The sequence below is a fragment of the Amborella trichopoda genome, chromosome 3 (genome assembly GCF_054954075.1).
Source record: "Amborella trichopoda isolate Santa Cruz 75 chromosome 3, AtrichopodaSantaCruz75HAP2 v2.0, whole genome shotgun sequence".
Taxonomy (NCBI): domain Eukaryota; kingdom Viridiplantae; phylum Streptophyta; class Magnoliopsida; order Amborellales; family Amborellaceae; genus Amborella; species Amborella trichopoda.
Window position 1 is genome coordinate 59,587,994 of NC_142338.1, and position 22,430 is coordinate 59,610,423.

Below are 22,430 nucleotides of genomic sequence, written 5' to 3' on the forward strand. Positions count from 1 at the left end.
TCTTGTCCAAATTGTATCTAAAATGTGAGATATCGGGCACCTGTGAAGAGTGGTTTTGGTGGTTTGACAAGAGTATGGTCGAGAGAGTACCCACTCTTGGCTTAAATCGTTTTGTTAAATATCTTTTAAAAAACTTAGATTTCTTAACGGGTTTCAAAAAATCTAGAAGCGATAGTTTCCAGTGCCAGAAAAAAGGACGCATTCCTTTTTTAGCCAGGCTGGCCACAGAGGTGATTAATATTTTCGATCGTCGAAAATATCAAACGGGCCAATTTGATATTTCAAATATCAAATTTAATATTAATTTTTATTTCTTAATGTTTTCCATGATCGAAAATTTCAAATGGGCCCTATTTATAGCGTGTCCAACGATTAAGACAGTAAATCGCCCATACCCGAGTCTTACTCTGAAGTCTAGACTGCCCTTGGCTTCAAACACTGCTCTTGCCATCAAGTGATCAGAAGTCGAACATTCAAGTGATCAGATGTCTTATAACATTTGAGTGTGAAACTAGACAAACGTAATCATCATCATCTTATCTTTTTTCAATTAATTGAAGTCGATTTTTCAATTAATGGTTGAGATCGACTAGATTGACTATACGAATTTTTCAATTAATTGAAGTCGATTATACAAATCTTGATTTATTTTCTGTTCTCTAAAAAAACCATAACCTTGCTGTATTAAAAGCCTCTTAAAAACCATAGCCTTGCTGTATTAAAAGCCATAGAGTCTTACCTTTTTGAGTCTTTACCTCTCGCCCTTCGAGTCCTTCCTCTAAATCAAGGTAACCAATAAAAACAAAAAACAAAACCGCCGAGCCAGCCTGTGCCGAACGAGGCTCAGCTACATACCCATATGCGAAATCAGTCGAGATCTGAGCCATCCAGGTGAAAAAAGGCAAGTTTGTACCCGCTGTTTGATACATATTAACGCCTTTTCGAGACCTGTAATGCGTTTTGGAGACGTCTTCAAGACCCGAGAGGGCGACTTTTTCCTTTTTAATAGAAAGATACCTAGAATTACACGTGGTCGTTTCTATAGGGTTGCAACCTTAAACCATCTACGAGCACTGCAAATTTTATCATAACATAAAATGTAACTTTGTTAAAAAAAATTCTCAAGACCATCTCAAAATCTATTTTTTTATATAAAATTCAAAAATTCTCAAGACTCTCAAAATCTATTTTTATATATAATTATAAAATTTTGAACTCCTGTTAAAATCAAGTAGACTTGTAAAACAATATGAAAATTTAAAAAATGGACAGCCATATTGCAAGATGCACCTTGGACAGCCTACATAAATATAAAATTAAAAACTTCTCAAGACTCTCTCAATCTATTTTTATATAGAATTATAAAATTTTGAACTCCTGTTAAAATCAAGTAGACTTGTAAAACAATATGAAAATTTTGGACAGCCTAAAGAACATACAAGATGCATTATATCTGGGACTCTGAAATCTTCTTTTTTATGTTTTATATTTCTTTTTTATGTTTTATATTCATTCATTTCAATGTCGATATTTTTCAACATTAAGACAAACTTTTTTCGATGCATTTTTGAGTTGCATCTGTAATTCTAAAATAAGGTTGCAACGTTATATAAACTTTCTCCTTACATGAGTGTGTAAATTTATCTTCTCGTTAAGACGGTCTTTCTGGAGCATGTTGAAGCGTTCATTGATGAGGTAACCGAGGGAAAAGGAAGTCGAGAACCATTCAACAGAACATATCCAAACATTCCCATTAAACAACAATGGCATTGCAACCACATGCATACACAAATACTAAGAAACCTCAACCTCCTCTCTTCTACTCCTATTAACCTACACTCAAATGTACCTTCTCTAAGAGAAACAAAGACATGAAAGGTGAACCATTTACAGATCCCAATAAGAAACATCTTTAAACGAGAGAGCATAGATAGAAGCCGACGATCAGTCCGACTCGTTGATTCTCGCGGCTGCATCGACAGAGGCTGCAACGCCCCCAGGATGAGTGGTGAGCTTGGGATTGTTTCGCATCTCAGCCGCTGCTATCCTCTCGGCGTCCTCCCATGTCACCGGCTTGTCTGCTGGCAACTTCTCCGTCGCCGCCTGGATACAGAGAGCGAGAGATCATGTAAGAAGTAAGAGAAACAACACCCAAAACAAATAGAGTATCATACCTTGAGCACATCGCCGAGCGTGGTCTTTTCCTCATCCCTCTCGGCCCCCGCATTTGATGCCACTGCAGACTGCGCTGCGGCCGCCACTCCTCCCACTCGCCCTCATCTCCGCCTCCTCTATTGCACTTGCATCGCTCTGCTCCACTACCTTGTGCCCCGCAGTCAACCCTGTGGCCTCCAATGCCTCCCCTATTGTCAACTTCCCTTCTCCTAAATCCCCAGCCCCTTGCCTTAACTCCCCGCCACCCTGCACGTCCCCTGTCCGCTCCCCGAGCTGCCCAACACCCTGACTGAGAGCCTGTGCAAATTGCCTAACAACCTGCCCTCCGACCGACTCCACAACAACACGTCTGTCCGGCAGCTCAGCCTCGGCAACAGTAACACCATGGCCTTCACCAACAGCAGAAAACTCTTCGTGGGCGACAGCGCCGACAGCTTCGTTGCGGTCCGCAGCACTATGCATGGTGGCGGCGGCGGCACCACCTTTCTGGGTCAGACCAAGAACCAAGCCTTCAGCAGACTGCATCATGGCAGCATCTCTAGGGGCGACGGTCTGGTTTGCGTGGTCGCCGGAAACGGGGAACGCGTCGCCGTATTTTATGGGTCTCTGAGGTTGCCCCTGACTCATGGCTGAAAACTTTGGAACCAGGATTTACCGAAATTTGGCTTTACTTTATTTCGTTAGTTAGATATTGGCCTTGTGGGTCAGATTCCGGCAGCGTTTCCTCCAGTTGTGGGTCGGATGCAGTCTGAAAATAAAGAGGGAGATGATGTATTTTAAGGACATTGAGTCGCCTCGTACATTGAGTTATTTAAACTTTTGTTTATGCGAAAGTTGTGATAAGTCTTGTTAGGGGTTTGACAAGTGGTAAAGGAGGTTACAGCTGAGACGATGCATGGCTGATGACGTGTTGTGCATGCTAGAGCTGGAGCAATGTAAGCTGGTGATGAGGATTGAAATTTGAGAAACAAATGTAAAGCAAGAAGCAACCCTCTCATAGTAAAATAAATCGCACTTTTGAACAATTATGTAAGTTAACAACCCTCTCATAGTAAAATAAATTGCACTTTTGAACAATTATCTAAGTTAAAATGTATTTATTTGATTTAGATTAAATGTATATTTTGTATTAAAAAAATTCTATATAAGGTTGCAACGTTAAACTGTACCACGTAAGTGTATTTAAAAATTTTATCATAAAAAGTTGTTTTGATACTGGAAAACCGTTTAATTGATCATCTCAACATTGAGATGGATGTTCAAATGGATGAATATGAAAAGAAAAAAAGATTTCAAGTCTCAAAAATAATGCATCTTGCAATATATTATTTGGATCGTCCATTTTCAAGATTTTTATATGGTTATAACCATACTTCATTTAAACTATTTTTGAAGTTTATTATAATTCGAGACAAACTTAAATTCTCAAGCCATCCTAAGAATTTTTGACACCAAAATCACATTTACGATAAAATTTGGAGGGGCATCTTAATTTGATTCTTTGCGGTTGCAACCTTATCATAGACACTCTGATCCAGATCGAGAATACTTTTCCCTTGCGGTTGCAACCTTATCATAGGCACTCTGATCCCAATCGAGAATACTGTAGGAAAAGCAAAGTACCCTTATGACAACTACCTTCAAACTTGAACGATCCATAACCCCAAGGACCGTACCCTAGTACGCGAACCACCCGACAGAGTCTGTCATAAGGACCCGACCTTAAATTTGGAACTCTAGAAGACAACCCGCCAGGCCAGGAATAACTCCAAGATAAAAAAAAAAAATATATGAAGTAGACAGTCCAAAATCAAAGAAGACTTAATTAGGGAGCAAGTACATTAGGAGCCACGCTAAGTCAAGGGCTCGGGATCTCCTGGCTACAGTAGCACAACCGTCAACGACGTACCCAGTCAGTCAGGTTGCATAGGCGGTGGCTCGAATCACTGAATTCGCACATCAACTAACACCTTAGAATGCGGATACTGAAAAGCGATGATTACTACTAAACGACACAGGCAGTGTCGTTAACGCCATTAGCATGACGACGTCCAGTTTAGTTTTGATTGATTGCTTGAGATTGCTACCAATTGCCTAACATCGAAAATGTATGAATCGCAGTGAAGATTTACCTATAACGAGGGTAACACTTCCGTCAACACACACTGACACCAGCAGCAACGAGGTTATCAGTTGCGTTAAAGAGGCCGGTGCTTGTGATGGCAATTAACCATGCAGATTTGATCCCAATTTTTAAATGTGATGGGGGTGGGTAAACCCCCTATTTTAGGGATTGAATTTTGAATCGGATGCCCACCGATCAGACCCGTACTGACCTCAGACTCCTAGGTTAAAACTCGACCCCATACACGTAAGTACCTGGTACTCGCATATCCACGCCCCTAAACCTCATTGGTTTACATTTGCCAAGCTCGACAAATCCCAAAAGTCTCGGTGACAGTCATGCACCTAAATTGGTCCTGAACCGGCACCAACTTTAGGCACTGGGCCTGGGGGCCCGACTTCATGTATACCTCACTTTTCCTCCCTTTTGCGTATTTCCTTTTTTCAAATTTTAAAATTATTTTTAAAAAATCTCCCTCTTCTTTTTACCCCGATTTCGAAACCTTCCTTTGGATTTCCAATTCAACATCTCCAAAGCTGGCTCTGTCGGCAATTCAAGTGAGGGAAGGTCTTGTGGCCTTTTTTTCTCCCCGATTGTAATTTGACGGGACCCAATCTTCGATGAACTCATCTCTGGTGAGTTTATGCTTGAAAACCAAGCAGGGGCCACGTTTCCTACCGAAATTTTAATTTTAGAGCATAAACACTTATGCAAACCACATTTATTTTCATAAATAATCTAAATTATAAAATTTAAAAAAAAATGTCGTTTTTGTAAGGTTGCATTGTTAAATAATCAAAGTAAAGTGCATGGGGATGAGACCGACTATGTAATAGTGAGAGGCTTTCACCATGCATATTAATGCAAAATTTGGGCAAATGTGGCTTCCTAGTCTCCATAAAAAAACCATCACGATGGATTTCCTTTGAGTTTCTAGATGAATTTCATTTGGCTACATAACATGTATACTATGCCCCGGAGGGAGCATAATTTGCATTTACCCCTCGGACAAAAGAGTTATTGAGGAGATTTTCTTTGATATGAAATTGTCGGGACTACTTTGAAAATCATTTTGAATACCTAAACTGTTAGATCTTAAAATCCAAAAATTAGATGACGGACTCCATTCAAATCTTTGAACCTTATTTGATCAAGCCTTTTAAGCTTTTCCTTTTTTTATTCTAATTTTCTTGGGGTTGGTCACTAATGAGATTAAGCGGAAAAAGTTGAGGTGGTTACGTTCCCAAAACTCAGGGTCCTAAAAATAACCCCACAAATAGTGGATGGAATATGTGCTCCCTTGTGATAATATAAAGACCTAAGCTTTATGAAAATAAAGTAAGGCGTAACCTCAGTCCACATCCCAAAAGCAATCTGGGCATCAAAGATCTCCATCTAAAATCAATTTTCAAAACTGATTATGAAATTTGAAGTTTAAAAATATACTTATCAAATTTCAATACCAACTATGAAATTTGAAGCTTAAGAAAAAGTACAGATCTATCAATTTTCAATACCGACTATGAAATTTGAAGCTCAAAAAATGATACAGATTTTGCAAATATGTGGTGAACACTTATTTTTAGGGTGAAATAGACGGTCTCCATAGTGTTCTATAATATTACATTGTTTTTAAAGTTTGAAATCTAATTTTTTTCTCACAACCATATTGGCCAAGGCCAAAATGGTTGATTTGAAAGTTTTTCAACTGCAATATTTGATGAGTTTTAAAGTGAAGCTTTACCTATTTGATAGGGCTGCAGCCTTGTCAAAACAGTTTCCTATAACTCAAAAAAGCAAGCGTTAGAAGTATATAATTAGTTACCCCTTCAAAAGAGAATGTCCTCTAGGTGTAACATCCAATCGATTGTCTGTTTGTTGCTTTCATTTTTCACCTAATCTCATTAATTGTTGGTTTAGAAGGAGTGCAAAATGCAAACAAGCTTTATTGGACCCCTTAATTTTAGGTCTCAAAATTTAAAGAGACAACCACTCGCTTGGAATTTGCTCGAGAGCATTGTGCACCAATCAAGAACCTGATAACGAACAGATTGAAATTTGCATCACAACCACTGAGGTTTAAATTAACTAAATGAAGAAAAGAAGTAACAACCAGTGTTTCAAAAATCATGGAGCCCATTCAAAATTGCCTTGCCTTGGTTGTCTCATGATCAAATCCAAACCAAACCAAACCAATACGATTTCTAAAGCACTCATTCCAACAAATGCCTTAGTCCTAGAATGGGTTCCTTTCTCTTTAGCACTCATTCTAGCAAAATGACTTTAGTCCTAAAATTGGTTTCTTTCACTTGGTTTGAAACAAATACTCAAAATTAAGTGGTTTCATCTCTTGCCTTTCCCAAGCACATGAAGTAAATCATAGCTTACTAAAGTTGGTGCTCATAGTAGAAGGCTAGGACCTAGGAATATTCGTCCAAAAACAGAAAAATATAGTGACCTTGGAATAAAGTCCCTTTTCCAAGGTGCCAAATGGCTTTCTTTAGTGCATGAATTAAATGAGCCAACTCCCTCGCTCTCTCCTCTCTCTCTCTTTCTCTTTCTCACTCAGGGGGTGAGAAAGATGGATTTTTATTCAAAATTTTAGGGATTCACGCAAGCTGATCTTAAATATGACCAAAAAAAAAGGAAATTAAACTTTAAAAGGTCATTTTCTTGGAGAAGTTTTTGGCACCGACCATATCTGATTTGACCTCGTGCACTTTACATAATGTTCATCTTTTTTTATCCAAAATTATGGGGACTCATCACCTAAGCCCAGCTGATCTTAAATTAAATATGACAAAAAATAAAATAAAAATTGAACTTTAAAACGTGGTTTTCTTAAGGATGTTTTTGGCACCTTCCATATTTGATTTGACCTGTAGGCTTTACACAACGTCTATCTTAAAGACGGACGTTAAAGAGTCAGTGGGCTCTTGACTCATAGTGCACTTTTCTCTTTCTAATATATAACGAAAACTTAAATGTCAAAAACCACAATCCATCTTCCTAGCTTTAACGCATGACCTCTACACTGGGGGTAATCAGGGTAATGCCACAACATGTTGTTTAGACTCTCATTCCAATCAAGATCTAGCGTTAACGTCCATTAAATAAAAAAGTACGTTATCAAAGTCACTATCAATTCTTTAACTAGCTATTGATATTTTCGATTTTTTTTTTGGGCAAGTCAATGCGGATGATGAGCACCTCCTCATTTTTTAATTTTTTTTTTTTTTTTTTTTTGAGGTAAGTAAGTAGGGATGACGTGCCCCTCTTCATTTTTAAATAATCTATTTTGAAATATGTTAGTGAGAATAGAGTTCTAGACCTTTAAGTGGGGGTTTAGGTGGCACTACCTCAACCCCGTTTTATTCCTTTTTGCTATTTTAAAGTTATTTCCAGGTAAGTATATGTTTCTCTTCAAATTGGAATTACTAATTTTACCAATATTGTCATATTCGTTTCACTTCGGTTGAAGATGTTGAAGTCTTTAGATTTTCGGCTCTAGTAAAAACGAAATGAAGCGAAGCTTTGGTGTTTCTGCTTCGGCATGCTTCGGTTTGATTCGGTCTCTTCAGCAGAAACTTCAACCCCTTTCGCCGAAGCACATAATTGTCTTTCAAAAAGATAATTATGTGCTTCAGTTTGATTCGGTCTTTTCGGCGGATGCTTCAGCCTCTTCAGCCGAAGCACATAGTTGTCTTTTTTAATTTTTTTATTTTTTTAAAAAATATGATTTTAATTTTTTTAAACATCGATTTGCATATTATTTATATTAATTTTTAAAAAAAATCCAATTCTTCCTCTAAATTAGCTGAAGCACCAAATTGCTTCTGACCAAAACATTGTTTATATTAATTTTTTACATTCTTATTTTATCGTGATAAACACAAGTATGAAATTATTGTCCCGGATTAATTCCATGCACATATTATCAAAGTTGCTATCATCATTAAAAACTCATCGTGATCAAATAAATATAAATTCAATTTATCAAATACAATTGTCACTAGAATTAAAATTGAAGCTGCTATGTTCTTTGTATCCTACGAGGATAGATAATGCCAAAAGATTTCATGCTCCCGAGGGACCATCCTATCTATTTACTCCGTCGTCCACAGCCCAATTTAATAGAATATTTACGACCCTAAAATTTAGGGATGTACATGATCAACCCATTTGATACACTCATTAAAAAAATTTCCAAATTGCATTCACTATGTGTTTGAAAATAAAAAAATGCCTAGAGATTGAAGGTGCGAGCTAGTACAACTCAATAAATTCAATTTTTTTCTTTTGAATACAATCATCTATTAATTTTAAGGTGGTTCCTAAAATCTTGGATCAATAAAATCATCCCAAATTGGTCTTATGCCCAAGGGAGGAAGTATCAGTACACTCCCGCAGGATCATAGTCTATGCATTTATATATAAAAATTTTATACGCAAGTTTGCACAAATAAGAAAAACTACTCTAGGCGCTAAAGGAAAAGTGAAAGAATTTACATTTTCACATTAAACTGAGAAGAAGACCCAAACCCACCAACCCAATAACCAATGGACAACACCACATGCAAACAAGTATGAAAGAGTCAGTGAAACTCAGCCTCACACCAGCTCAGTAAAATTACACAAGAAGGAGGGCACTTCAACCCTCACATAAAACATGAGGAGGAGCCTCAACCCTCCATCAAAAGCTAGCTACCAATCAACCAAAGCACACCTTAAATGCCTCACTTTTAAACAAGCCTCACATAGGCCATATAGGGCACCACACCACACCACACCACTCAAAAAAAGAGCCACAAACCCTCCCATTCACCAAAGCCATGCACCAAGTTTTGCACACTGCATGGTGCGTCCCCGGCTGGGTCGAGGCCCTCCTCGCCCTCGCCTGTTTCCTCAGCCTCCACTACTTTCGCCAACGCAAGGAACCTGTCATCGATTGGCCCATCCTGCACCATCTCCCTGCCCTTCTCATCCACCTACCCCATGTCCACGATTGGACCACCTCGATGCACAGCGCTATCGGCCCCACCATACCGATCCTCGGCCCAATCTTCTCGAACATGGACAGAATCATAACTTGTGACCCTCAAAACCTGGAGTACATGCTCAAAACTCGATTCTCTAACTTCCCGAAAGGAAAACTTTTCCATGACATGTTTGAAGAGTTTTTAGGAGATGGCATCTTTAACATTGATGGTGATGCATGGGAGGCTCAGCGACGAACTGCAAATTCTCATGTGCACTCAAAGGGATTCCGATCGTTTGTGGCCGCGACCAGTCGTGGGCTTGCAAATGACCGGCTTGTGCCCCTTCTTCGAAAATTTGCTACTGAAGGGGCGGCCATAGACTTGCAGGAAATCATGATGAGGTACACCATGGACACGGCCTGTGCTGCAGTGTTCGGGGAGAGTGTGGGGTGTTTGTCGGAGGGGTTGCCAAATGTGCCATTTGCAAATGCGATAAACGACGCTATGCAGGCAGTGACTGTGAGGCATGTGTTGCCCACAGCATGGTGGAGGGCGATACGGTGGCTGGGGCTCGGAATGGAGCCTCGGTTGGAACGAGCGGTGCGCACTATGGACGAGTTTGTGGCCCAGCAGGTGGCTCGAAGGAGGCATGTGAGCAGCGGTAGAGGAGGCGGGGACTTGCTGTCAGTTTACGCGGCCACTAAAGCTAGCAAGACTGACAGGTTATGATTTTCTTCTTCTTTTTTCAATTTTCAACTACATAGAAACTTTAGGTTTTCATTCTAGAGCCTCGTAGGGTTTTGCACTTTGATAAAGCAAAATAGCGGATTAGGATTCGTATAGCCGACCTCAAATAATTAAAAAAAAAAACTCTTATGCTGACAATGTGGTTTTTATTCTTTTCATTCTAGGGGGCCGAGAGCTTTTTATTTGAGATCGACTACCCTTAAATAAAAAAAATGGCCATAACTCTATTCATGTAGCCGACTCTAAATAATAGTTGTATTTAAAGCTTTTTATTCTTCCATTCTAGTCAAAGAGCTTTAATAATAGTTGTATTTAAAGCTTTTTATTCTTCCATTCTAGTCAAAGAGCTTTCTATTCTTTCTATGCTTGAACAGAATAGGTCTGCCCCAGCTTTCTATGCTGTCAGTTCCTCTTATGGTGACGAAGAGGTTTTTCAAAAAGGGAACCATAGACAGCAGACCTATTCTTTTTTATTTGGGATAACCTTCAAATGTTCGACTAATTGGGAAAAAGAGTAGGTCTTTTTTATTCGCGATAAACTTCAAAAGTTCGGACTAATTGGGAAAAAGAGTAGATCTGCTGGTTGATTTTTAGGTCTGATGGTTGATTTTTTATTTATCTTATTTTCCTTCTGAAGAGGGGTAGGGGCAAGCTTTTTATGCTTCCTTTACGGCATAAAACTTATATATTTGTCTTTATCCAACCGTCTATTTTGAATGAAAGGCTAAGATTGCCCCAATCACAATGTCACGTCTCTACACTGTTTTATTTTTAATATTTTTTTATATAAATTATTTTCACACCAAAATTTGGGCGTCTAATCCTATACTAAACATGCACTTGTAAAAAAATATTAAAAAAACATATTCTCAATTAAATAAAATGATCAAAATACCTTTGAAAGTTTCAAGGGGTATTATGGTCAATATATTTTATCAAAAAATTAGTTTTAATATATTTTATAGGTGCGCCCCAATGAAAATATGGCAAGTACCAAATTTTATACTCATATAATTTGTATAAAAAGTTAAAAATAAAATACTCAGAGACATCAGATCTAAGATCAAACAGTGAGTGGCTCACTTGATCAAAATTGGCCGGCTGGATGGTAAGAGAAGCATGGATAATCTTCTACGTTGTAGGGGAAGTATAAAAACATTTTCCGTCCTAACTCTAGGTCTTGCTCATATTTGACAAGGGATAAAATATATAGACTGTTTATTTTTTCTTGATACAAGAATGTCATAATTATTCTTAGACATCAAATACGAAATCAGTTTTGATACAAAAAAGGTCATAATTACGCTTAGACATCAAATACAAAATCAGGCGACTAACGATGCTTCACAGATCTCAAAGAAATTTTTGTGAAGCACAGCCCCAGCCTTCCAATTTAAAATCTACAGGCTTAAGACCTTCTAATATTAATACATATTTTACTTGAAAATAATCGCACTTCTAGAGACCCTACTGCTTCTTGTCCATGTTCAGTTGGGCTATCAAACAATATCCATCTTAATTAAATTTGTTCTAGAATGACTACGATCCGAATCCCATAATATATAAAGAACCAGAAATCCGTACGTTCTGTCCATGAACCGGTTTGAAAGTTTTTAATTCACAATAGGTGGTATTGGGCAGTCCCTCCTTCATAAATTAAAATTATTTACCACGGAGAAGTAGCCCCTTTGCTACCCGAAAGCTTCTTTATTAGGGAGGGTCCACGATAATTTGGAGCCATTCTATAAGTCCTTACCCTTCTGTTTGTGCTTCGATGTGGGGCTATTTATATTGTATAGCATATAAACTTATTCACTCGATAAAAATAAAAAAAGGGTGTAATGTCCAAATATGTAGTGTTTGTTATCTATATTCTATGGTTCAATAAGTATTTTTCTCTTGATGTTCGTCCTAATAACCCTAAATAAATACTATTTTTTGTGATAAGATATAGGATACGGGTTCTATGAGTCCATGTAGAAATGAGTCGTCTCTTAAAAATCTATTTTTGATAGAGATTATTTGACTTAATGTTTAAGGACGTGCAATCTATAACATGGAGATCATGAATATAAAAAAATAAATAAATTTTGAAAATTAAAATTAATACTTCTATTAATAAAACATTTCGACTGTTAGTTTCAATTGTCTCTAGATGGACCACCACCTGCTTGCATCCATCTTTAAAACGGATACTTTATACCTTGGGACGGCATACGGTAGAAATGTGGTCCAGTGCACATTAAACAATTTTCCTTACCTTAATACAATAAACACTCATATATAGGACAAGTTCTCAATATTTATATGTTTTTGAAAAAAAAGAAAGCCAAAATGTGATACTATTCTATTTTTGATAACCTATAAAAACTAGATTTTAAAGGTATTTTACAGATTTTTTTTTTAAAAAAAATTGCGTTCGAAACCAACCAATTCTTCGATCCGACCTGATTGTTTGGATGGCCGATCTAGGTCATCCATCCGTTTTTTAAAACCTTGATTTTCTAACCCCTAACTAAGGTTATACTCCAACTGTAGGTGTAAGGCTCTTTATGCTGTTATCAAGGTTTAATAACGCCCAACATTACGGGTTAACGTACACAACCCTTTTGGATAATATCGCTACATGTTCTTTCGTTTTAAGTAACAGATGAAATTTTCTCAAAAAGCAGATATTACTACATCACGCCCTAGTGCTTATTAGTGGCATCACCTTTTCTTGTGATAAATTAATGCATACTCCCAATACACACCCTATATATAAGTGATATACTTACTGTTACATTAACCATTTGCTGTTATAACGTTAAAACGTACTGGAAACCTTGTTAACAGGTACCTACGAGACGTGGCAGTGAACTTTTTACTAGCGGGCAGAGACACAACGGGTGCAGCCCTCACATGGTTCTTCTGGCTTGTGTCGACGCACCAGAACATAGAGGCCAAAATCATAGAAGAGCTCAAAGCCAAGGGGACAGACGACCATCGCGAGCTTGTATATCTGCATGCCGCACTTTGCGAAACCATTCGACTCTATCCTTCAGTTCCATTAGACCACAAATGTGCCCTAGAAGAAGACATTTTACCTGATGGGACAATACTAAAATCAGAAACAATGGTGCATTATAGCATATATGCGATGGGGAGAATGGAATGGTTATGGGGGAAAGATTGCTTAGAATTTAGGCCTGAAAGGTGGCTTGGAGAAGATGGAAGGCTCAAAGGAGAAGGTGGTTTTAGGTTTTTGGCCTTTAATGGAGGACCAAGGACTTGTGTGGGAAGAGACTTGGCCTTTGTGCAAATGAAGTATGCGGCTTCTGCAGTGTTGAGTGCATTTCAATTAGAGTTGGTTAAGGGGCATAGGGTTTCTCCCAAGACTTCTGTGATTTTAGTCATGAAGAAGGGGCTCATGGTTAGGGTCAAGGAAAGAGAAGGGAGTTGGTGAATAGTTAGAATAGTTTTAATTGTGGCTTGTGTGATTTCAAATATATAATGAGTGTGATGTTGAAAGATTTTACATTATGGGTACTTTTAGTTGTTTACACTTCTCACTTCATCACAAATAAACCAAGGGTTTTACCAATATTATGCTTGTTGTTTACTGCATTGTTAGATTTTTGTTAGGATGAGGTTTATATTAGGTGCCTGCCTTTTACTAAGGCTTTCCTCTAAATTTCGCACGAAGATGTAGGTCCGGTATTGGAAATCTTATGATGCTTGAAAACTTATATTCAATCCTAATTATTAAATTTAAAATTTCAGTGAGCTGAGATTGCCTAAGGATATCACCACAAAACTCTCTGGAATTTCACCACAAAGCATGTTATTTTCAAGCACCAGAAAGCATGTTATTTTTCAAGAACCAGTCTCCGAATATTAGCCATCTTTCTAATTGATTCAGGCAAGGAACCATAGAGTTTGATTATCACAAACTTTCAGAGAACCCACGTCTCCAATGGAGCTAAGGATTCTCCCTCTTAGTTGGCTATTGTTCAAATAAAGCAGCAAGACTTGATGGATTTCTAATAGAGTACGGATTTGATAGCTTTTCAATGGATTAAGGGATGAAGACGGAGAACTTATCTTCTGACATCTCCATGTAGTTGAAGTTGGTTTGGTGCCCAATTCTAAAAGGGATTTCACCCAAAAATTGGTTTTCATGTAGATCAAGACTGATTAAACCCACCAAAGAGAGATTCGAGGTTGCTGAGAAGCTGCAAATTAGACACGTTAGAGAGAAATCACAACAAACAGATATAAAATAAGAGGGCGGTAGAGAGAGGAGAGAGAAGGGCGGAGAGAAAGAAAGAGGGCTGATAGAGAGAGAGGAGTCAGAGGACGGGTAAAGAGAATAATAATAATGAATGTAAAAAAAGACCATTTATCTTCGTTTTTGTTTTTTTTTTTTTTGGCCTATAAAGATTACAATCATTCACTTATTTAGATGTCAAGCTTGAAGTCTGAACAAAATAATTTTTTTTTTTAAACCGTGTGTATTCCCAATAATACTCTTACAATCACCTATTTTAAAATTTAAAAGACAAAAATAAGTATGACTTTCATGTAAAAAAAAATCAATGTCAAATTGGATGACTTGAAATTAATTATAAAATCGGACTACTTTTTTTAAAGAACTTTATGTGTATTCTCAATAACTCTTACCACCACCTATTTTAAAACTTAAGAGACTGTTGTGACCTTCATGTCAAAAAATAAATGGTTTACTTGGTAAAAGTTTTTATAAAACCATGCTCTAAAATCCACCCCAAAAATTTCACTAGAAATTAAAGTAACCCTCAAATTGAACACCTTTATGTTAAAGATGTATGGACATTAAAAAAAATCAATTTTTAAATTTAAAAAATAATACATCTTATAATAAATATTTAAACCAACAATTTTTACGTTTTCATATATATACTCAAACTAACACTATTTTTTATTTTTTCAATTTCATAATTAAAAATAAAAATGTAGTTTAAAATTATCACAAAGATTTTCAATAATTGAAACGGTTTTACTTTGATTGGTTCTGCACCTTAATATAATAACAATAATAAACAAATAAAAACATTTCAATCTCTATTTTATTTTATTTTAACTTTTTTAACTTTTTTACTGAAAGCATAAATAGAGAGCGTAAATACTAAAAAATATATATATATTTTTTTTTGATTTACAGTATTGGGTTTAAAGTATGATAAAGATAGTACGTTTGCAAAGCTCAGAGGTGAGTTACCTAGGAATGGAAATCACAATATTTAGTTCTTATAATTTTCCTTTACCCAAAAAAAGAAAAAATCACAACATTGTGTGAGTAGGTGTCGGGATGCTACCCATCTTTTCCTTAAAATTTGTCGTCTTAGTGTATGGAGCATCTTCATTGAAGAAAATGAGTGAAGGAAAAGAAAGTGAACTTTAGTCTCAAAGGCCAACTCAATCCAAACATTCTCATACACACAACCAAACACACAGACAGCAAAAGAACGTCCTCTCCTGTAATCCTCTCAACTTCCACTCCAAAAAGAAGAGTGCCTTCTCTAACAACAACAACAAAAAACCATTTACATATTCTAAAAGAGCCATCCCAAAGGAGAAAAGCATGGATAGATCATTTCTACTGGTTCACAGCAGGAGGCAGCAGCAGCAGCAGCAGGCAGCAGCAGCAGCAGGCAGCAGCAGCAGCAGGAGGCAGCAGCAGCAGGAGGCAGCAGCAGCAGCAGGAGGCAGCAGCAGCAGGAGGCAGCAGCAGCAGCAGGAGGCAGCAGCAGCAGCAGGCAGCAGCAGGAGGCAGGAGGCAGCAGCAGGCGGCAGCAGCAGCAGCAGCAGAGGCGACGCCGCCGGGATAAGTGGTGAGGTTGGGATTGTTTCGCAGCTTAGCCTCGGCTATGTTTTGGGCATCCTTGTGTGTCACCGGCTTGTCTGATGGCAACTTTAATGCCGCTCCGCCCCCTGTCAACCAAACCAACAAATGACACCTGGGCAACTTCAGAAACGTCCTCGTGAGAGACAGCGCCCGCCAACAGCTTCGTTGCGGTCAGCTGCACTCTGTATGGTGCCAACGACGCCACCCTTCAGGTTGCGGCCGAGGACCTGGGTTTCAGCGGACTGCATCTCCAGGGGCGACGACCTCCTTTGCAAGGTCGCCGGAAACAGGGAAAACGTCGCCGTATTTTATGGGCTCCGGCGATGGCCTCTGGGGTTGCTCCTGACTCATGGCTAAAAACTTTCAAACCAAGCTTTTACAGTAGAATTTCGCTCTACTTTCTTTTGTGGGCCAGATTCTGGCACCGTTTCTCTGGCAGTGGGTCGGATTCTTTTCACAAACAAAGAGGAAAGTGTTGCATTTTGTATATAAAGATTTTGGAATTGAGTTTATTTAAAATCTTCGTTTTTGCGAAAGTTGTGATGTGTGGAGTTAGGATGATTATGGGTGACGTGCTGTATGTATTGTGTGCTCGAACCAAGTGGAAGTGGGGGTGGTGATGAGAAAGAGATGGACAAATGGTTGGGTTAGTGAGAGGAATAGACGGTCCATTGCCTCTTTTTACACCAACAACAACATTCAACAAGAAACAGCCCTCTCTCCCCTCTTCACATCTGCAGGGCAATGAGAGTAGCGTTTTCTGAGAGTGAGAGAGGCCGAGAGCATGAGAGAGGCGAGAAGAGAGCAAAGTTTTAAGGGGTTATAAAGAAAGCGATTGGATGTTTGAAAATTCAGACTTACGACAAATTTGGGGTCCATCCTTCTCGATAATAACAACAGTATTTTATGATTATTAAGTTATAAAAGTAAAAATCCCAGTCCATACGTAAATTTCCCTAAATAAAAAATTAAGTTGAAAACTTCGTGGTCTCAAAATCCAAAGTCATGGCATTCCATACAAATTGAGTATGAACGTAATATCCATATGGAGATTTTGTTAATAATGGTAAATTACAAAGGTATTTCTATAATTTCCTCTTGAATGTAACTACAACGTAATAACTTGAGGAGAATATCGAACATTAGCAACCCAAGTTTCCAAGAAAAGCAATTGGGCTGTACTTCTTCACAACCGCATCATAGAAACCCTTTTGTCTTAGAACCCCATGCTCTCACGCCGTCGACCACGTTGCTCCAATAATCTTAATAAAAAAACGTTATTGCACCTCTCAAACAGAATTTTGTGACATCAGTTTTCAGGCATTGATTTAAACACGTAAATTAAATAGTATAATTATAAATAAATAAAACCTATTCAAGTTTTATTTTGACTCCCAACTTTAGCAAGGCAAGACCTTACATTAACTAGCAAACTTGTACCACACGAGTAAGGTGCAACTCAAACTCGAAAATCTAGTAAAAAAGAGTGTTCAGGATTTTGCACCACTTATTTTGCACTGTCTATTGACATATTTTTCAAGATAATGTCTTAAAACTCGCTTTTTTTTTGGACAAGAGTACTTACTTTTTATTTATTGAAATGGAAATACAAAACATTTGTCAGAATAAAACAGAAGAAATTAACAGAGACTCCAGAGGAACCCCTTTCTTCGCAAAATCACTGCAATCCCATTTGCCTCTGTATGCACATGATGGAAACTCTTGCATATCCTTTCACACAAGTATCAAGTCCACACCCAACTTAGATAGATGGTGTAGATTATAACTTCACTTCACCCTGCATTTATTATCAATTACATAATCCAAATAGTTCAATGTAGGCGATCAGATGCGCAGGAAAAAGCCTCAATTTCCTGCTTTTCTCTTTCTTTTTTTCTTTGTCCCCAGAAGAAAACATGCAACAAACAAATTCTACAGCCATCACATAGATATCCACTTCCAACAAATTGCCTCTCAAAGAGAAACCACCTCCGAACACACTTCCAAGCCGTTACCTACACAATCACAGGTATAAACTACCACATCATTTGAATGAGAAACACATCGAGCTCAACTATACCACACCATCTATTATCAAATTAATAAATGAAACAATCAATCAATCACTTAGAAAATACCAATAATATATAAATCCCTCAGTATACAAAACCACATCAAAAAACCAAAAAAAAAATTTATATACAATATATGCATACCAAAAAGCAAGTCTTCAGACCTACAAACTCACAATCACTTGCGGTCGGATGTGAAATCCGATAGCATGTGGTGTGTCACAGAGCCCAAAAAGTATTCATTTGGATTCTGAGCACGATCAATGGCACACCCTCAGCCATCTGATTTCACATCTGACAGTTAAAAGTGATTGTAACCTCTTTATTTTAAAAGTAGATAATTAATACTTTTCCTGAAATGTTTCAGCAAATTTTCTTTCCAAATTGTAGAAGATGTGTCTAAGATCGCACCATCTGGGTCAAAAAAGAAGACTTGCTTGATCCCATCCGCTCGAGTCTGATGGTGAAACTCGATCCCCCTTTCCTGCCATGGACAAGATCACATGAAGTGGTAGAATCAATCTCAGTAAGCAGACACCTAACTCGTCCACGTTGATGATCGCATTTTGATTCTAATCGCAAAAGAAACCAGTGAAATAATTTGTAAATAACCTCCAACTTGACTTAACCCAGGTTTTGACTGAAATGTATGAACACCACGACTGTTCCAAGTCAGTTTATGAGTTTTACAGTCCTTTTACAACATATTACAAGGATTCTTTCGAAACCACGACAATGATTCATCACTCAAATAAAGGCATGAAAGAGAAGCCTTGAATCCACCTATTTAAACACAGAGAAGAGTCTACTTTGTTGTCACTTTGTAAATTCTTGCCCACACAACTCAACCTCGAAACCGCAAATTGTCTTTTCTTGCTTGGGGAGAATTGTTGGAATCACCATGGAGAATCAAACATGATACATAACATCCCCAAATTCACTGATAAAGTTAAATTTGGGTTCCCTTCTTAGCAAATTAAAAGGAAATTTATTATTACCACCAGTTCTATAAACTCTATTTCTGGCGTAAATGAATGACCAGAATGAAAAGAGCCACAAATGGTCACCCCTGATGGTGTGGAAAAGGAGGATTGAAGAGCAACTATGAAGTCATACAAGATGATGTGACTTTTTCTTGGAAATTAAGATAAGACGAAACCCTGAATCCATTTCAGTTGCTGAATGAAATCACCTATGCATTTCAGAATATTATTACAGTCCCTCTATACAAAACAATATCTTTGACTATAACAGTTATAAACCACTGCAATAGATCAATCTATTTAAACAAATGAAAAAGATAAACAAGTTTACCCATTGTCCCTTCCCAATGAAGGACCCTGGTTATCAACTATAGACCCAAATGATGGACATTCACCTTGGTAAATATCCACTTACTGTAATTGGGACTGGGTGAAGAGAACACACGGTGCACCACATACCTTACACTCCCATAGGATGGTCTTTCTCTTAATCATCTCTAGCAGGTACCTAGAGTAGAAAGATAGCAAGAATGATGTGGTTTATGCGTTAATCCATCAAAGTAAACCACTCCTCTAAATCCTGCCGGAAGATGCAGTTTAAGTGCAAAAAACTTTAAAGATGGTCTGAAAATCTGTTTCCAAACCCAGTTATTAAATTTAAAACTCCAAAATGGTGAAATAGACTGTACAGATAATGTTTTACATAATGCATTTCTTTTAAGACTTAAAATCCTTTTTTTTTCCTCAAATATCCATACTTCTTGAGGTCAAGATAATCAATTGAAAGGTTTTCAAGCATTGGAATAACCATCTCTAATGAGTTTTGAGGTATGCCTCACATAGTATAAGGTTGAGATGCTTTTATAAAAAATTTCTTATGAAAAAAATACCTCAATAGGGAGTATGATGAAGTAATAGAGGAAGATTTGATGCATAGGACAAGGGGGTAAAAAACCTATCCTCCCTTTTGGTACTTCAAAGGCAGAACTTCAAAGACACAGTCTTGCAATTGTCAACCACCTTAAATGGTCAACACCTTAATCAATGAAGCTCAAGCCCTAATATTAGGGCAAAACTATTTTGAAAGTGCTACGTTTGATTCTTCAGAGGTGATCCCAATAAGCAGGAAAAAATGAAGTTTAGCCTTAGAATCAGACCCATGACATTGAGGATTCAAAAACGGTGGCAAAGATCTACTCAATTAGTTGTATCACATGAAGCACAACTCGATTACGGAAGTTCATTTCAAGGCCTTATTGTATGACATTGGTATGGTTTTTTAAGAAGCCTTTGTTTTGCAAGGTTCAAGAATACGGGAACAATTGTACTCAAAACTCTTTGGAGTAATTTTGTGGGAAGGTCAGCACAGCAACAACTTAGGCACTGAAATGATTTAACTCATTTGAACCATATTAATTTCACTTCTTATGGGATAAAAATTTACAAAACAATCACATGACCAACCTCCAAAAATCAGCAAAGCCAAGCTACTCAGCTTGTAAAAATCAGCCCTATACGACCTTAGTCACAAATACCAGACAACAACAAAGTATGGTACAATCTACCTAAGATAAAATGCCCATGCTAGTTTCTATTGGGGATTCATCAAGTGAGCTTTACCAACTATGCCAACATCACCATTTCCCCTTTATTTTTAGTTTAACAAAGGAAAGAACCCATTGATTTAAGGAACTGAAACTGCAACCAAGGAATATCTTAGAAAGTTAAAAACCCATTTATTTAACAGAAAAAAGATGTAACAGGTTAAGAGTTTGCCTTTAGGGTATCCATAAAGGAATCAAAGTTGGGAATGGAGAAACAGAGATGGTGAGCTCTTGGAAGATCCATAGGCTTCATGCAATGTGTAGGAATGCTAGAGGATGAGTTTGGGTCACTCTTGATGAGATGAAGAGATAGTGCTTGCCCTAATTTTAGCCAAACTACCTCCAGGCCTCCAAAATCAGGGTTTTCCATCCTTTCAAACCCTAAAATCTGCATCACCAAGCAACATTAAAAAACATAAAATTAAAAAGAACAAATATTTTGACTCCAAAAATTTGGTATCTTAGTAGAAAGTTGTTTTCCCAAAGAGTACATGAGAAAATTGATTCTGGCAACGAAGGTTTCAAAGATAACACAAGCATGCTGGGAAGTTCAAAAATAAACATTCAAATTGCAGATGATTTTTGTCCCATCTCCACCCAAATAAGGAAAAATGGGGATGTTTGTCACTACTTTGGTCTCGGGTCCGAACCCATGCTTATCTACATCCATTAGAAAGCCCCATTTCTGATAAAAATCCGCCATTTTTACAGAAACCTGATAAATTTAGAGAAGAATTCAGAGGAACAATAACATAGAGGATGCTTATGTAAATCCAGTAGAAAGCTCCATTTATGATAAAAACCCGCCAGTTTTACAGAAACCTGATAAATTTAGGGAAGAACTTAGAGGAACAATAACATAAAGGCGTTGCATCAGAATCACTGCTAAACGTAGAGGGAAATTCAGCCCGTACTTTCACACAAGAATCAGAAACAGGATTCAAATTTCGTAGGCAAAAGCTAAATTTGGCAGCTTATCTTGGTGCCCATTATATAATGGACTAAAGCGACATAACCGAAAATTTAACCGTAAATTCGTTGGATCGTAAATTCATTGTTATCGTTATGAGTGAAGACCTCTTGGTAAAATGCGACCAGACGCTTGACGTCAGGCGTTCCCTTTGCAATATGGTGAAGTCGAGCTCCGCTAAACCCTTCTTTCTCCATTCCTCCGGAAAAAATGTCCCCCCCTCTCTCTCTCTCTCTCTCTCTTTAAAACTTCCTTCCCTCTCGACATTTCCTTTTATAGATACATCTTTTCACGAGTTATCCGACCAAGCAATAAGCAGATACCTGGCTTGTGAGACTTTCTAGAGAGAGAGAGAGAGGCACCACCGCGGATACTCGTGTTTGGCGATAGACTCCGGCTGCGTTGGGACTTGGGTCCCAATAGCGCTGCCCAGCCCTGGCTCGTCTCAGGGTCGGCTCAGACCCAGTCTGGCTAGGACTGGTCAAAAAAGCCCCCGCCCCTGATACATCAAAAAAAAGAGTAAAGAAAATAGGGTTGGGCTGAATCAGTTTGCGTTATCGTAGCTTGACTAGGCCATCGTTTGGGTCAGGATCTATTTGACTCTGATTGATCGGGATCGAGGCCTGGCCTGGGCGACGGTTTGGATCAGGATCCATTTCACTCTTATTGATCGGGCCCAATCAAGTTGGGTTTGGTTCAATTGCCATGTACTTCGGTTTAAGTTTAAACTTCTGATCAAGATCGTCAATAGAGATGGATGGAAATTGGTCGGGACCAAATCATGGCAATGGTCAAGCCTGTTTCCCCTTAAAACCTCACTTTTATATATATATATATATATATATATATATATATATATATATATAATAATAATCCTATAGAACTCTCTCTCATCCATGTATGTTGTGT

At 37.9% G+C, this 22,430-nt stretch overlaps 2 protein-coding genes across 2 annotated transcripts; one reads left to right on the forward strand and one right to left on the reverse strand.

Annotated features, from left to right (window-relative positions):
- Nucleotides 1-1,747: 1,747 nt before the first annotated feature.
- LOC18421411 (late embryogenesis abundant protein D-34) lies at nucleotides 1,748-22,004 on the reverse strand. The gene is given in 8 exon segments (XM_088860424.1): nucleotides 1,748-2,103; nucleotides 2,175-2,268; nucleotides 2,270-2,727; nucleotides 16,157-16,252; nucleotides 17,894-17,907; nucleotides 18,313-18,448; nucleotides 20,724-20,939; nucleotides 21,629-22,004. Coding segments are annotated over 8 exon segments (1,263 nt in total). The 5' UTR covers nucleotides 21,719-22,004; the 3' UTR covers nucleotides 1,748-1,944.
- On the forward strand, nucleotides 8,992-13,609 carry LOC110008559 (cytochrome P450 86B1). The gene is made up of 2 exons (XM_020676591.2): nucleotides 8,992-10,001; nucleotides 12,862-13,609. Exons 1-2 carry the CDS (start codon nucleotides 9,133-9,135, stop codon nucleotides 13,469-13,471), a joined length of 1,479 nt encoding a protein of 492 aa, XP_020532250.1. The 5' UTR covers nucleotides 8,992-9,132; the 3' UTR covers nucleotides 13,472-13,609.
- Nucleotides 22,005-22,430: the final 426 nt, after the last annotated feature.

Excerpts from the sequence above, each read along its gene's own strand:
- LOC110008559 (XM_020676591.2), top strand. The coding sequence starts at position 9,133 with ATGCACCAAGTTTTGCACACTGCATGGTGCGTCCCCGGCTGGGTCGAG. Across the intron at positions 10,002-12,861 it reads AAAGCTAGCAAGACTGACAG|GTACCTACGAGACGTGGCAG; the intron begins GTTATGATTTTC and ends CCTTGTTAACAG.